A 16,621-nucleotide genomic window follows, 5' to 3' on the forward strand; every position below is an offset into this window, starting at 1 on the left:
ACTTAAAGATACATAGCTAAATTTTCAAGTATTTCCTTTCTTAATTTCTAGATAAGTTTCACTGCCATCAGAGAACACAATCTATATGGCATCCATTCTCTAAAGTTCATGAAGATGTAAATTATGGGCCAGAACATGCTAAGTTTTGTTAAATTATCCACATGTTCAAAAGAGTGCATGTTCTGAACTTGGATGATGTTCTATGAAACACAAAATCAAATTTGTTTAATAAATTATCACATTTTGTATCTCCTTTGTGATTTTTACTCTGTGGATCTGTCGTTGCTGAGAAAAGTACCCGGAACTCTCACATTAGAATCCTGTGTGTATTTCTAGCCCTATCAGACAGTCTGTGGTATTCAGGAGGGCAAGACCTCCTAACCTGTCATTTACTCCTTCCCACCACCCCTGAGCCTGGGACTGGTCCCACTGCAGAGTGGGCACCACTGTGAGCCTGATTCCTGACACAGAAGCAGTAAGGATACAGATGACTGCTCCCTGGAAGAGTGGTTTGTATTCCTTCCTTTCTTTTTCTTTCTGTTTCTTTGTCTATTGTAACATCACTGTGGTGCCTAAGATGGTCTCCAGCTTGTGGGTTTCCAAGATCTTCCCCTTCCTCTCCTGTATAGTGCTGGACTATAGGCAGATACCACTAAGCCTGGCTTCTGCATTCATTATGAATGCATAGGTAAGGGGCACAGAGAAATTAACGAATGAATTAATGAGAGCACAAATCAATCAGTAGGGTTCATACGTGAGCTGTTTCACATGAACTGAGGAGTCTGATTTATTCAGACATTCATACCTGAGGCAAGGTAATAAAAAAAGACAATTGCAGCCAGGTGGTGGTGGCACATGCTTTTAATCCCAGCACTCAATAGGCAGAGGCAGGTGAATCTCTATGAGTTCGAGTCCAGATTGGTCTACAGAGCTAGTTCTAGGACAGCCAGGGCTATACCCCCATACACTCATACACACACACACACACACACACACACACACACACCAATTGCCAATCATTGAAGATGATATCCATGACAAATAGACAATACAGAAGACCCTAAGCGTTGCTCAGTGATTCAGAAGATGCTGTGATATTGCTTCTAATTGCATTGTAGACCTTGGACTACAGATAGTCACACTCCCATGAAGGGAGACTACTATGTGTAGACAGAGCCCCTCTCCCATTTATGTTGGCACACAGGTACTATTCAGGATGGAGAAGCCAGAAAACCAAGGTCGGGCATCTACTTGGAAAACACAGTGCACCTGAAAAAATAATCACAATAAGTTAGAACATTATAATGTGTTGAGATAATACAGCATGCCATAGGATCTCAGGATGCAATTAAATTTTTTTTCAAAAGTAAAGCTGAAACAGTCATTTTACAGGAGTGGGGACCATAGAGCTCAAATCTCCACTAGTACAATGGACATAAGTGAGCTGTTTCACATGAACTGAGGAGTCTGATTTATTCAGACATTCATACCTGAGGCAAGGTAATAAAAAAAGACAATTGCAGCCAGGTGGTGGTGGCACATGCTTTTAATCCCAGCACTCAATAGGCAGAGGCAGGTGAATCTCTATGAGTTCGAGTCCAGATTGGTCTACAGAGCTAGTTCTAGGACAGCCAGGGCTACCTTCTACCTAAGACAAAGGGGTCTTGAAAAAACACCTGCCTGGTGTCTTCACCCTGAGGCATCCTGTCCTCACAGCTCACCACTCTCATTCCACCCTGCAACATATGATGACAGATGAGCTTCTCTATCCCAAGGATCCTGGAAGAACCAAGGGACTACTTGAAAGAAGATCCCATCAGGCACTTTCCAGCTGAACAGCAGCACAAACCACTCAAAATGCATCTGCTGCAAGGCCATTAGTTGGAAGGTGAAACCAAACACTAACATAGTCCCCCAAATGGAAAGCTATCCTCGAGGTCCCAGATCCCATGGATTACAGGCCATGCAGAACAAAGATGTCATTCAGAATCATCCAGACTCTATCAGGAAGTCAGAGTATGCAGATAAATTAAATAGTTCCTAACCCCAAGACATGAACAAAGGAAGGCTGATGACCACAGGAGGAATTTTGTCTCCTCAAATCCTGATGGCTTCTAAAGGCACAAGTCCAAGACAACGAGGATAGCTCTGTCACAGATGGAAGCCGTGTGGGCATCTGCAGCAGAGGGATGCCACCACGGGTGTGGGAGCCAGGCTCTGTCTGCTCAAGATGAGCCCTTCTGTGTGGTTTCTGGTAGGTCAACCACACTCCAGTGCATGGCCCCACACTCAGGAATAGATGGATAGCACCAGCTAGACTGAGTAAGTTAATAAAAATAGGACATAATTTGGGGAATAAAGGTGGATCTGAGCAGAGATAGAGGAGAACTGAGGAGAGAATATGGATCCAAATACATTGTATGAAATTCTCAAATAATTAACACAGATCTTTTAAGATAAGGATAAAGTAAAAAAAAAATTAATTAATAAGGGGAGAAGATAGCCCCTTCTGCTTCCAGTAAGGGATCCCTGAGATGTGCCCTCATTCTGCCTGGATTGTCCCACACCTTCTCTAAACCCTGTCTTGGATTTTGCTTCATTATCTTTTCATTCCCAAAAGATCAGTTGTAAATTGGGGATGGTTTTATTATCTAACCTTTTTCTCTCCCGGGCCTTGTAGCAATGGGCAATTATGGATGTTTTCATCATGCTTCTTACAAATTGTGCGGCCCATCTCCAAATCCATTAAAAATATCATTGTCCATGTCTGTAGAAAAGAAATTATGCAAATAGATCTTATTTTTCATAACATAAATACAAAAAAACAAAAAGAAAATCAAGTAAACAATGGTCTAATGCCTAGAATATGTATGTGCTTATAAACAGGCATCTTTATGGCACATCCTGCCATTTTATGTCAATAGAAATGTGTCTATGAGAGCTACAAAACATATACCAGTCTTCTTCCAGTACTTCTTGCTAAACTCTGGCACGCTACAGGGGCTTAGATGTGTAGGGTATGGCACATTTAGAGGATGACAATCAAAAACTACAGAACAGGCAACCTGTACAGGCTACAGCCATACATGGCAATGTGACATCTCCCAGACATTTACTTGAGCGGCATGGGCCAGATTAAGAAATCAGATTAAGAAATGGGCTGGATTAAATTGCTAAGAAACTCCTTTAACTAGAACAGAAAGCAGACACAATTCCACCTTGGCTGGGGTATGAGGAGCTTGGTGGGGGGGGAGGGGGTGTATTGCCTTTCACATGAGTGCTGGCAGCACGCAAGTGCTCCTTTTAGAGACACAGACTGTGGTGAATGCACAGACACTACCCAGTTTTGAAATCCTCTCAAGATGCTGTGAGAAGTTATTGAGAATGACTGTCATACCCTTAAATAGAGATACATGGAAACTCAGAGAGCACCCAACAGCAACTCCTCCCAGAGAAGAGCACTCATCTCAGTGAACTAACATGGAAATATGCCCCCAAAGCTGACTAAACTGGGCACTTGGGAATCCATGCAGGTAAAGGCAGTATCCACACTTGCCCAGCACACACCAAATGCGCAACGCACCTCAACAAAACATACTATCAGTCTTTACCTGCATCTATGTTTGACACATACTAAGAACACACTTGCTCCATCACATCCCTCACATCACACCACCATGTTCGGGCCCATATGAGGAGCTAAGCCTGCATCTCCAGGGCTGTGCAGCAGCTAGAGGAGGTAGAATGTTTGATACCAAGGGCTCTGGGGCACAGTGCCCAGGGCTAACAACAGCCCAGGACAAACTCATTTAGGGAATAAGAAAAGCTGTCCTTGGTAAGGGAGGGTCCCCAGACCATGGCTGCAGACCCAGTACTCTCATCAGTCCCTGCCAATGCTCTCCCACCCCAGGTCTGTTCATGAAGGAATTATGCTCTGCACGTGAACTCACCTTTTTCTGGGCTCTCCCAACTTCCAGCAACCGGTATATGTTCTCTTCTGGGTTATTGTCATTGAACTGAGCCACAGCAAACTCCACTGATGCCACAAAATAATCTAGATCCTTAGTAATGGCTACAAATTCTTTGTCAATGGTCCACATATGAGTGCCTAGCACAATCAGTCCTACAAGTAGGGACAGCTTCCACAACATGGCTGTCCTTTGCATCAGCCGAGGGACTGGGGACACAAGGAGAAAGGGATGGAATAGACATAGTTGGTAACGCCCTTCTCAGCTCAGGATCCCACGTAGCCCTGCCCATCAGAGACCTGTGCTCCTGAATGCCTCCTTGTGTGCTTGTGTCTAGGCCCTTATCTCCACTCCTCTGCCTTGTTCCCTTCTCACCACCCCAAACAGGAGGTAGAGCCAAAGAAGACATTCCAAACCCTGCGTGACACAAACCCTGAAGTGAGACGCATCCACAGACGTACCCTCTGTATGCACATCTCTGGGCTGTCCCTATGCCTTTCCAGGCCAGGTCCCACTTGTACTATAGTCTAGTGGCACTATGCCAGCCCTGTTTGTCCTTAAACAATGCTAGAAAGGATTTCCAGGGTTGGAGGAACTCCTGAGAGGTCTGGGGAACTCACTCCTGGGAAATGGAATCAGTTGTTGCCAAGCCTGACCCATGACCTTGTCTGCAGCACACACCACCCACCAAGCTCAAGGCCAATCATTTGGGGATGTCCATTAGATGCCACCTTCCTGACTGCCCTGATCCTTTTTTGCCAGCAGCTACATTTATCTCCATTCTCCTGGTGTTTTGTGCTCATTGTCAGTACCATGGCTTTTAACCTGCTCTCATCTTCTCTGACATCTTTTCTGACCTTTGGGCTCTAATTACTCAACTATTTAATTCTAATCACACCTGATTTCAAATCACCTTTTACTTACCAACTTCTAACTCAAGTCAACCATAGTCAAAGAACATCTATTCTATCTTACCTTTCTTTGAAACGTATTGAGATCTATTTTTGTTTTTATTATTGAGAATACAACCAATATTTCTTGTGCTTTAAAAGAGCACATTTTGTAAGCATAGTGTTAAATTTGGACATAGTGAGTCTCTGCTCACTGGACTGTGCAACATCCATGGTTTCAGAGAATCTCTGACCTGGTGTCTAATTGTGCTACATTTGAGATCAGTCACTCCCAAATTCACTAAGACACAGCAGAACGCAGTAGAGTTATCACCTGGCAATAGACTATTTCATACTTTTTAATAAACTGAATACTATGGTATACATAGAAAAGGAAAATGCCTCCCTGCAACCCAGTCATCCAACCATAAGTAGTTAGTGTATCCTCAGAATCAGGATCAAGGCCCCCAGTCATCCATCCATAAGTAGTTAATTTATCCTCATCAGATTCAGATTCAAGCCCTGCCCCCAGTCATTCATCCATGAGTGATGAATGATACACTCACGTCCAAGGCTTCAACAAAAATCCAGTTACACTGAACCTGATAAAAGAGAAAGTGAGGAATAGTCTTGAATGCATTGGCATAGGAAACAGCTTCCTGAATTTCCTCAGACTCAGAATCAAGACCCCTGTAGGCATTTATCTATAAGTGATTAGTATATCTTCATCAAACTCAGGATCAAGATTCAGTGCAGCCATGAATCTGATAGGAGAGAAAGTAGGAAACAGTCTTGAATGCATTGGCACAGGAGAATATTTCCTGAATATGACACCAGTAACAAGACACTAGGATTGACAATTAATAACTGGGACCTCATGAAACTGAAAAGTTTCTGTAAGACAAAGAACACCATCAGTAGGCCAAAATGGCAGCCTAAAGAATGGGAAAAGATTTTCACCAACCTCACATCTGACATAGGGCTGATTTCCAAAATGTATAAAGAACTCAAGAAACTAAACATCAAAACATCAAATAATCAAATGAAAAAAATAGGGTACAGACCTTGTGGTAGCTTGAATGTAATTGGTCCCCATAATCTCATAGGGAGTGGCACTATTAAGTTTTGTTAGTTTTGTTGAAGTGGGTATGGCCTTGTTGGAGGAAGTATACCACTGTGGGGGTGGGCTTTGAGGTTTCCTATGCTCAGGACACAGGCGAGTGTCTTATTTAATTTCCTATTGCCTACAAGATGGAGAACTCTCAGCTACTACTCCAGCACCATGTCTGCCTGCATGTTGCCATGCTCCCCATCATGATGATAATGGATTGAATCTCCAAAACTGTAGGTGAGCCACTTATAATTAAATGTTTTCTGTATAAGAATTGCTGTGATCATGGTGTCTCTTCACAGAAATAGAAACCGTAACTAAGACAAACCTAAACAGAATTCTCAACAGAAGAATTTCAAATGGCAGAGAAAGACTTAAAGAAATGTTCAAAGGTGGCTGGAGAGATAGCTCAGCAGTTAAAAGCACTGGCTGTTCTTCCAGAGGTCATGAATTCAATTCCCAGCAACCACATGGTGGCTCACAGCCATCTGTAATGAGATCTGGCACCCTCTTCTGGCATGCAGGCAGAACACTGTATACATAATCAATCAGTCAATCAATCTTTTTTTTTTAAAAAAAAAAAAAGGTATGCAGGCAGAACACTGTATGCATAATAAATAAATAAATCTTTAAAAAGAAAGAAAGAAAGAAATGTTCAAAGCCAGGCGGTGGTGGCACATGCCTTTAATCCCAGCACAGAGAAATAAATACCAGGGCTTCACTGGCTTTCTCCTTTTTATCCAGTCAGGGTCCCCAGTACAATGGTACCATCCACATTCAGGGTGAGTTTTCCTTTCTCAGTTAAATCTTTCTGAAAACACTCGCATATACATACGTGTTTCCACAGTGGTTCTATCTGCAATCAAGGTAACAAGGAAGGTTACCCATCACATGGGCCTTACTTAGCTGAGGCCTCAGTGTAAGAAATAACTCAGCCCAGATCAGCAGGACCACCTGCCTGATCACCAATAATAAGCAGAATATATATAGTATTTTTATGTCTTCTGAAAAGTATTAAAAAACATGAAGTAAATAATAAGTGTAATTCTCAGTATGACACAAACTTAATTCTCTGTGAATTGGTATATTTAGAATTAATCTCAACTCAAAATACCAACAAGAAGTGGCAAGCTAAATTAATTTTTAAAATGCTGGGAAAGTTAAATACAAAGGAGAGGCTGTAAATGCTTGTAGAAGAAAACAAATGCAATAGACTGTAAAGACTGGTGGAGCCAATCAGCTGTGCAGGTTCTTGAGCCTCATTCCCAGGACTCTAGCAGAGTCAGGCTGAGGAAGGGGGCAAGAGAAGAATAGACAAGCACTCCCTGAGAGTGGGGCAGAATTGAAGTCTCAAAGTGAATCATGCACTCAAGGAATGTGGCTTTGGATCAAGATGAGTTTCAAGTCAGTGGGTTTAAAAAAATTATCGCTTCACCAAGTGGGGATAATAAAACTAGACAGTCATCTGTTAGACAGCTCTAAGTAGATGATAGATAGATGACAGATAGATAGATAGACAGACTGATAGATAGATAGATGATAGATAGATAGATAGATAGATAGATAGATAGATAGATAGATAGATAGCCAGGAGGTGGTGGCTCAGGTCTTTAGTCCCAGCACTCTGGAGGCAGAGCCCGGTGGATCTCTGTGAGTTCGAGGTCAGCCTGGGCTACAGAGCTAGATCCAGGACAGGCACCAAAACTACATAGAGAAACCCTGTCTCAAAAAATTTAAAAAAAGATATATATATATATATATATATATATATATATATATATATATAGAGAGAGAGAGAGAGAGAGAGAGAGAGAGAGAGAGGCATCTCCTAAATAGACAATGTTAGATAGACAGGTAGATAGATTTAGATAGACAGATATCTACCTGAGAGGCAGATAAACATGAGCTACAGGGGACAGGACACCAGGACATGAGACAGAGACTGAGAAAAAGACTTCCAGCTTATGCTTTCCAAATGGCATCAATGGTAAAAGGAACACTAAACACCATGCGACAGTCAGGACAGCCACCCGTGGCTGGCCTATTAACCCCCAGTGTGGCACCTAGGGAGCCCTAGCTGTTCTAGGAGGAGGAGTTAGATTTCCTGCCAGTGTGGGTGTTGGGTGGGGCTCAGCTGCTAAGGCATCTGTTTGTCTTCAAAGCTGAGAAGTAAGACTCTGGTACATTCCCAGATTAGTATAAATACATATGAGGAATTTGGGACAACCAGCAGAGTTTGTGGAAAGGGTGTTCTTGTGTACTATTGACAGGGTCTAAACCAAGAAATATAAACAGATCTATAAACAGAGTCATGCCTGAACAGAAGCGCTGTACAAGATTATCCTTCAAGCAGAACTTCTACTGTCTTTATGAGATCAGCTATTTCCCTTAGGAAAAAATCATCACAACTATGCTTTGTTGACTATTGCCCTTCTCTCTTAGAAGAAAGGGAGAAGAGGGCTGTGGGACATAGCCAGGCTGGCCTCGAACTCACAGAGAGCCATCTGCTATGCCTCTGGGGTGCTAGAATGAAAATATGTACCACCATGCCCTGCTATGGCTGCTGCCTTTCTTGCTGGCAATCAGAGAACTTAAAAACACACCAGGGCTGAAGGCTGTGTGAGAAGCTTTAGACACCAACTAGTTGAACCCCTAAACATTCATCTACCTGAAGCAACAGTAGATGACCAGCAGATCAACCCCAAGGCTATAGCTTCAGACATTAAACAATCCCCTGTAACCTTGAAAATAAATATTCTATCAAATGTAACAACAAAGTCTTTGTTATTTATGAAAACCGGTATAAAGCTGGGTGCCAGAGAACTCAAGCTTTTCATAGTGGGTGGAAAAACCACTGCATTTCTTGCCGATGTCTAGAAAGAGAAAGGGCCGGAGGTTGGAGAGCAGGTGAGCATGAAATGGTTTCTGGCTCCTTCTTTCCATTCAAGTACACTTCTTGGATGGGCAGATGTCCAAGAATGGGCTGAGTTGAAGTCATTTTAGAATGTGAGAGACATTAAAAGGGGCTCACAAATCCCAGTCAAAAAAAAAAAAAAGTCTCAGAATGAAAGAGTAAGCCCAAACAGCAGAAGATACATCCTCTCTACTGCTGTGACAGACAGAGCAATGTCCCAACCCATGCTGCCTCAGTCCAAGATTACAAACCTGTGAATACACTGCTTACAGGAAAAAGAGACTTTGAATCACCTCAGTGACTGGGTAGATACCATGCAATGACAAAGGGTCCTTGAGAGAGAGATGCAAAGTCATGGGAGAAGTAATGACGGAATTGGAGGTTGGAGATTTGGCTATTAGGAGATGGTAAACTTACCTTTCTATATGCTGTTGTTTCTGGTAACTTGAGAGATAGATCATCATAGGAAGCTCATCCAGCAGCCAAGAGCACAGCAGAGGAGTAGATCTTAGCAGTGAAGGTGGAGAACTGGGAGGGCACCCAAAGGATGTCAGATTGGCATTTCTGCCAAGGCCAGGGCACTAGAGCTAGAGCCAAATAGCAACTTTCTAGTCCCCACTTATTTCTTTCCTAGTCCTGGAAACAGAAAGGTTTTGAAAACCATGGCTGGTGAGGTAAGAGACACAGAACAGAAGTAGTATTGTGATAAGGAAGAGAAGCCATCACCTCCACAGATGTAGACCCACAGGGGGAAGAAATACAGTGTGTAATTTGGAATTTAAATGTCCCCTGAAGGCTTATGTGTCATCCCAGCCTATGGAGCTACTAGGAGGTTATAAAGCCCATAAGTGGTACAATCAGTAGAAGTTGGGTCACGGGAGGCAGGTCCTAGAAGGGGAGAATGGAACCCAGCCCCTTCCTGTCTGTCTCACTCTGCTTCTCATCTGCCATGCAGGAAGCAAACTCCTCTACCAGGCATTCTCAGCATGACATCAACCTTGTCATTGATCCCTCTGGCTAATTAAGCAAGCAGACCCAAATCCCAGACAGATCTCTTCTGCAACAATACCAGCTATAATGACACCAGGATGAAGTCCTACCTTCCACCTCCATTCTCTCCTACTTTGGAAGTGCTCTTAGTGGTCAAGACATCAAGGGATTGCTCTTCAAATGACACCAAAGTAGGTATGGGGATTTGATGGTGCACTTCTTAGACTTCAGACCCTTTTCTATGAGGATTCCTCACCCAATGGGACCTCAGATGTGGTAGCAGTGATATGTGACTGAGAAAGGCATCTTGGTTTCAGCACTGCTCCTAGTTTGGGGAAACCAATGACTTCATTGGAATTATCTTCAGGAATATGGGTGAGGGCTTAATTATAGAAGCATGAGTGACTTAAAGGGAACTCTGTTCCTTAAAAATCCCACTCCAGCATGGGCAATGGCTCATGAAACTCTTTGAGCTGCTTGAACAACTTGCAGACAACTAGGCTGGAGAGGATCATCTCCCCAGAAGTTATTGCTTATATAACCTCAGGAAGGTACTTCAAGAACTTCCTGAGACTTCAAAGTTTTTATTACTTCCTTAGTCTCAATGAGCCTCCCTCATTAAGAAGAGGATGCTCCAAGTCATAGGAAATAGCTACACAATGGCCAATGAGAATATGTACTTAGGGTAGGAATAGAGATACATGTGTCTGTACGCTGGTTCATATATCAGTCTGAATGCATACTTAGAGCAGAGGTGTGGCTACATAGGTTTGCATGTTTGTACATGTCAGCATGAGTGCAGGTATATGCACTCACACCTCTGTTCTAGGATCTTTCACAACCTGTCTTGATATTGTATCCTTATGAGCAATATCCTACAGTAATAGTTCTCAACCTTTCTAATGCTGTGACTTTTCAAGAGTTCCTCATGTTGTAGTGACTTCCAATCATAAATATATTTTTGTTGCTACTTTATGACTAATTTTGCTCCTGCTATGAATTGCAATATAAGTGTTTTTGGAGACAGAGGTTTGCTGAAGAAGTCACAACCCACAGGTTGAGAACCATTGCCCTATAGGCTTACTCCAAACATCTCATGAGCTGGCATCACACAGATGGCTGCATCCTGCCAGCCTCCATGCCTTTGACCTTGCCTTTCTATATCAAGCTGGAGCTCCTGTGGGGTCTTATCTTTCTGAAACCCAACTTGTCAGGCAGGAAACTCTTGCCATCCCCTCCTTCAACTTCCTGCTCACCTCTAAAACATGGAGTCGGCCACACTCAAATGTCATCAGCTTTCCAAAGTGAGGTTCTCCAGGTCCTTGCTTCTCTCTCTCCTCCTAGTCCCTCTTCTCTTTTGACATATTTCCTGGAACCAGTGTCCAAGATCCAGGTCAAGGAGAGGGCTTCCTCAAAACCCAGCTCCTCTTCATGTTCTTCTCCTTACCATCTTCCTGCTGGTTAGGCTATACTTCCTAAGACCCAATACCCTTCATGTGTCCTCCATTGCCTACCCCTGAAGTGTTCTTTGGCCCCTCATGACATAAGCTCAGTGGAAAGAGGCCTCTGACTTAGCTTCTACTGAGGGAGTAACAGTCCACAGAAGTGCATGTTGCTGAAGGAGAAGCCCCCACAAATATAAGTGTGTGTGTGTGTGTGTGTGTGTGTGTGTGTGTGTGTGTGTGTGTAATGAAATGAACTATGCAAAAAGAATGAGAGTAGATATGAGTTTGCCAGTCATTGCAAAGTGTCCCTAGAGTAGGCAGATGGGAGGAGAAAGATAGAGCTGTGGGTGTTGCTGCATGTTTCCCTTAAGTCTGACTCAGGACAGCTGTGGTCAGTATGACCCAACAGATGAAGACGAGGGGGAAGCTCTTCCCAATATTCTCCAGATGAACGATGATGGCCAGACCTTGGAAGACACCACAGCTCCTGTTAGCCATTCTGGTGGCCCTGGTGGCCTTTAGCTATCAAGAAAAGAGGAAGACATTTATAAGTGTCCATGAAGTAAGTGCAATAGAAATTTTTGTCCCAGGCACATTGGAGTATGTCACAGAAATGTACAACAAAGAAAGTGATGACTTGTACAACTTCAGGATCATCCGCATCCTGAAGATTGAGAAGCAGGTGAGTATGTGGCTTCCCTGTCTCTCCTCCAGTGGGACCCAGTGCTCTGGTAAAAACCCCAGGTGTTTGTTTGGATAGGATCTCACTAGACAGACTAGGTCAGCCTCAAACTCGCAGCCTTTTGCCTCAGTCTCCCCAGTACTATAATTACAGGTATATGCTACCATTTCCAAATGAAAGTGGGTGCTTTAAGAGAAAGGTACATTTGCTAAAGTGAATGAATCTGTCGTTTCAATGATAACCAACAAATTACATACCCAGGTCCAACTGTCTTGGCCGTGTACCTTCTAAATAATAGCAGTGCTATTGGAACCATCCGTGCTGTGTCCATCCAGGGCTGCCATGCTGCTGGGCTCAGTCTGTAAAGTTGCAACACAGAACACATGGCCCACAGAGATTAACCTGTTTACTATCTAACCCTTCTCAGAAAACTTATACACAGTTCTGCCTGGAACTATTAGCCTTTTCAATGCTGTCCAAAAGATAAAGATAGGTTTTCTGGTAGTCTTGGTGACATTTCAATGTCTTCTGGTAGTCTTGGTGCTATCCCAATGAGTGACTAAAAGAGGCCTGGAATCCAGCAAGAAGGAGAGCAAGGATCCTACAATTGTGCAAGACCGGGCCCTTGCCATTGAGCATGGTGTAGAGCTGTCCCCTCATCTAGACTCCACAATGGGGAGAAGAGGCCAGCCTTCATTTCCCTTCCCTTACTACCCACAGATGACAGACCACATGGAGTTACACATCAGAGTGGAGATGCGGAGGACTACCTGCTTCAAGACAGAGAAGAGCACCTGTGATGTCCAGAAAGGGGAACTTTACAAGGTGCTAGGCAAGCTCAGTCACACAAAGCCGTTTTTCATGGGTTTTTCTGTGGTTTTAGCATAAGGGAAGGCAGACTTATTTGGGATCTATTTAAGCTTGCTTGGAAAAAAAATCTCATGAGTGATATTTCCTCTTTCAAAGAGGAAATTAGACATGGAAAAAGTAGGGCCATCATTTGTTGGTGCTGGAGGAATCACAGGAAGGAGGAAGGGGTCCAAAGGGAGCAGTTTGGTGACAACTACAGAAGGACACCCCAAGCCAAGGGAAGCAGTTAATTATTAACCATATTTTAGCAGGAAATGAGAAAATGCATTTAAAAATAATTTAACTGGTATACAGTGGACTAAGAAAAACAAATCTGTGTGGGTGGCCTGCTGAGGGACATGCTGAGTGGTCTTTGGCCCCAGAGGCACCTCAGTCCCCTGCAGAATTCACTCTGACAGAGCAGGAGGCTGGCCAGATGTTGCACAACATCATCCCCACTTCTGTGTGCATAATCAGGGTGTGTCCGACACACACTCTTTGGCTATGAGTCCTAACAGCCCTGTAACCATCTCTTAACTTTCCCCAGATGAATATGAGCAAGGATGGCTGTATGTCCCTCTTTGTCTGGCATCATCCTGGATAAGGTCTAAGTTTTTAATGTAATCATTAGTAGCCTCACCTTTTGCTTATAACAAGTTCTTGTTCAGTTCATAAACTATATGGCAAACCTAGTAATAAGGACTTGGAGGTTCTCAACACACAAGTGTGTCCTTTCCTGGGCTCCCTCCTCATATTAGGACATAAAATCTGAGTGAATGAAAGGAAGGAGAGATAGATAAAAGGAAGGAATAGGTGGGAAGATGGAACAATAAACAGGTGGATGAATGGAACTAGAAGGGTAGATTGTGAGTGGGTGTGTGGATAGATAAGTAGACAAAAGGAAGGCAGAAAGAAAGGGAGGAAGGAGGGAGGAGGGAGGGAGGGAGGGAGGGAGGGAAGATGTTATAAAGGAGAAGGGAGGAATGGAGAGAAGGGAGATGTGGATCCAGTAGAGGCCCAGGAAGAGAGAATATGATAAACACTACATGAGTGAAAATGATGAAAAACTAGAACCAATAACCCCACAGTGAGTATGGGCTGGGCCTTCTATTACTACTCCAAACCTGACCACAGACAGCACAATTTCCAGAATGATCGCAACAATGCTTTTGATGCTTAAATGAAATCACAAAAAAAACAGGATTTGGGCTGAGGGGAGCAATGAGGCAGTGCTGTTTCCCTGGCCTCGTGTTTGAGGTTCTCTTCCTTCTCACCGTGCAGTTTAGCTCTTTATCTTGTTTTTATAGAATCTGACTATGCACCCCACTTGAACTCTCTATAAACGTCGGACCTCAGATTCCCAGTTCCTGCCATTGCAGAGCACTGCCGTGCCTGCCTCTTGTTTATCTTTTAAAATATGCATTTTGTTTGTTTGTTTTAGCAAATCCGGTGCTACTTCGCAGTGTATGTCATACCCATGTTTGAAAGATACAAAATTCTCAAGAAAAACTGTACCGATAGCTGAGTGTCTTGGAGCACATGATATGTCCACCAAGTTTCAGGTCTCCCTGCAATCAACAGTAATCCTCAGTTCACACAATAAAGATGGGAGCCTGTTCTCTTCAAGGTCTTCATGTTGTGACTCCATTTTCCCCCCATAAATTCTTCAGCTGTAAGAACAAAATGTGGAGGCACACTAGGGGGAACCAGTGAGGGACAATTGTTTATACCCTTGTGATAGTGGAGCTTCATCCTCAGCTTCATAGCAAGTAGGGGGCGTTAGGACTTTTTTGTTTATCTATTTGTTTTATGTTTGAGATTGGGTCTCAGGTAACCTCACACTGACCTGGAACTCACTATGTAGCTACCTTGAACTCACTATGTAGCTGAGGATGAGTTTGAACTTATGATCTTCCTTCCTCCACCTCCCCAATGCTGGCAAAATAGGCATAGACCACCACACTCAGCTTTATGCAATGCTGGGGGTTGTTGAGGGGGAGGGCGTCAAACACAAGACTTCTTGCAGATTAAACAAACATTCTACAAACTGAGCAACATTCCCAGGCCAATCATTCTGGGTTTTAAGACTAGCTGGAGAAGAAAGGGAGAAGGACAATAGGAGATGGAGGGATGCTGACAGTGGGTAACTGAGCAGCAGAGATGTTAGCAAGTGACTCTCACTGTGGAATCCCCTCAGGAGCCTGACAAAGAGCGCCCCCCCCACACACACACTAAAGTATAAAACAAGAAGGAAAAACACAAAGAACTAAGAAAGACAAGAACCTTACTCCTGGTCCAGAGTTGAGAGATGCCCTTTGTTTCAGTAAGGAAACTCAGATCTAGACTCCCACCACATTACACCAGCAGCCAGGACCAGAGCAGAAAGAAGGCATCTTGGATTCTGGAGGTTTGAGACAAAGGAAAATGTGTGCCTGTGGGAAAGAGGACATGGTCCACAATGTCAGTTTATTTTCTCCATATCGACCAATGGGATTAAGTCCACCAGAGGATAAAGGAGAACAGTCAGGGGAAGCCAGGAGCACTACATCACAGGGCTGCACTTTCTGTCTTGATCTGTTTCCTACCGATAGTAACACAATACTACAAATGAGGTAAATTATTTTTAATCAGTCTAATTGTACATTAAGAAATTTAGCTCAAAAGGAAAAAAACACAAATTATAAAATGTCTTTAATTTGCAATCAGAGATGTTTAGGAGTGAAGTATACTATGTCTTCAACTAAATTTGAAGTACATATGTAAAAGGAGACTGTCAGGTAAATATAAGAATTGGAAAGAGATGCTTAATACAAATACAAAATACAAATTTCAGAATGTAAGTGATGGGCATATAGTTGTTCTTTGCAAAATTATTTCAACTTTAGATCAAGTTTTAAAATGTTTACCAGTATTCTGGAAGAAAAAAAACATGAATGCATACATTAAACCACAGAGTTAGACTTTAAATAACTTGCCAGAATGTGCTTGTATTGTTTAAAATATCTCACACTGGAGCTGAAGAAATGGCTCAGAGGTTAAGAGTACATTCTGTCTTGCAGAGGACCTAAATTCTATTCCCAGGCCCCATGTCATGCAGGTCACAAACACCTGTAATTCCACCTCCTGAGATATCCAAGGCCTCTGACCTCTGTGGGCACTTGCGCGCGCGCGCGCGCGCGCGCGCACACACACACACACACACACACACACACTAAAATAAAATAAAATAAAATATCTCACATTAGATGAAATCTATGAATAAAATTGTAGACTTATTTATGACATTGTTTGCAATTTATTCTGTATTTATTATATACAAGAAACTTATAAAATGCCAAAAACTGATATAAAACTTAAACATTCAGAGGTATCATTTAAAATATGAATTGGGCTCCTTATTTAACAAGTTAGAGAATAAAAGGCAGAAGATTATATCATTTGTAGGAGGAATCAAGAGGTGAAGTTAACGTCAGCCACTGCACTCTAAAAGGAGGATATTTAAATAGAGATTGTTAGAGTTTCTACTTCAATTTCTTCAATGAAGTAATGACTAAATAAATAAACAAACAAACAAACACTTCAGTATCACTAGAATCCCAGAATTTCTATTCTGACCAAGGTCTTTTCCATTTACATAGGATTTAAGTGTAGTTTTAAAACATATTTTCACTAACCCAATGGGAATTTCATACATGTATACAATTATTTTGGTCATTTCCACCCCAAACCCTCTCAACTTCATGTTCTCTTTAAGAGTGTGGCCCTTGGTAGG

At 42.7% G+C, this 16,621-nt stretch overlaps 2 protein-coding genes across 2 annotated transcripts; one reads left to right on the plus strand and one right to left on the minus strand.

The window, feature by feature from the left end:
• Positions 1-1,088: 1,088 nt before the first annotated feature.
• Positions 1,089-4,246, minus strand: LOC118581387 (cystatin-14). Its single transcript, XM_036183438.1, has 3 exons — positions 3,951-4,246; positions 2,657-2,767; positions 1,089-1,269 (listed from the first exon to the last, which is right to left on the minus strand). The coding sequence occupies exons 1-3, from the start codon at positions 4,164-4,166 to the stop codon at positions 1,189-1,191; spliced, it is 408 nt and encodes a 135-aa protein (XP_036039331.1). The 5' UTR covers positions 4,167-4,246; the 3' UTR covers positions 1,089-1,188.
• Positions 4,247-11,772: 7,526 nt separating this feature from the next.
• Positions 11,773-14,374, plus strand: Cst11 (cystatin 11). Its single transcript, XM_036183546.1, has 3 exons — positions 11,773-12,000; positions 12,721-12,825; positions 14,291-14,374. Exons 1-3 carry the CDS (start codon positions 11,773-11,775, stop codon positions 14,372-14,374), a joined length of 417 nt encoding a protein of 138 aa, XP_036039439.1.
• The last annotated feature ends 2,247 nt before the right edge of the window (positions 14,375-16,621 follow it).

The sequence above is a fragment of the Onychomys torridus genome, chromosome 4 (genome assembly GCF_903995425.1).
Source record: "Onychomys torridus chromosome 4, mOncTor1.1, whole genome shotgun sequence".
NCBI classification, from domain to species: Eukaryota; Metazoa; Chordata; class Mammalia; order Rodentia; family Cricetidae; genus Onychomys; species Onychomys torridus.

Excerpts from the sequence above, each read along its gene's own strand:
- LOC118581387 (XM_036183438.1), bottom strand. The coding sequence starts at position 4,166 with ATGCAAAGGACAGCCATGTTGTGGAAGCTGTCCCTACTTGTAGGACTG. Across the intron at positions 2,768-3,950 it reads TTGGGAGAGCCCAGAAAAAG|ACATGGACAATGATATTTTT; the intron begins GTGAGTTCACGT and ends TCTTTTCTACAG. Across the intron at positions 1,270-2,656 it reads AAGGCCCGGGAGAGAAAAAG|GTGCACTGTGTTTTCCAAGT; the intron begins GTTAGATAATAA and ends TTATTTTTTCAG.
- Cst11 (XM_036183546.1), top strand. The coding sequence starts at position 11,773 with ATGATGGCCAGACCTTGGAAGACACCACAGCTCCTGTTAGCCATTCTG. Across the intron at positions 12,001-12,720 it reads TCCTGAAGATTGAGAAGCAG|ATGACAGACCACATGGAGTT; the intron begins GTGAGTATGTGG and ends TACTACCCACAG. Across the intron at positions 12,826-14,290 it reads AGAAAGGGGAACTTTACAAG|CAAATCCGGTGCTACTTCGC; the intron begins GTGCTAGGCAAG and ends TGTTTGTTTTAG.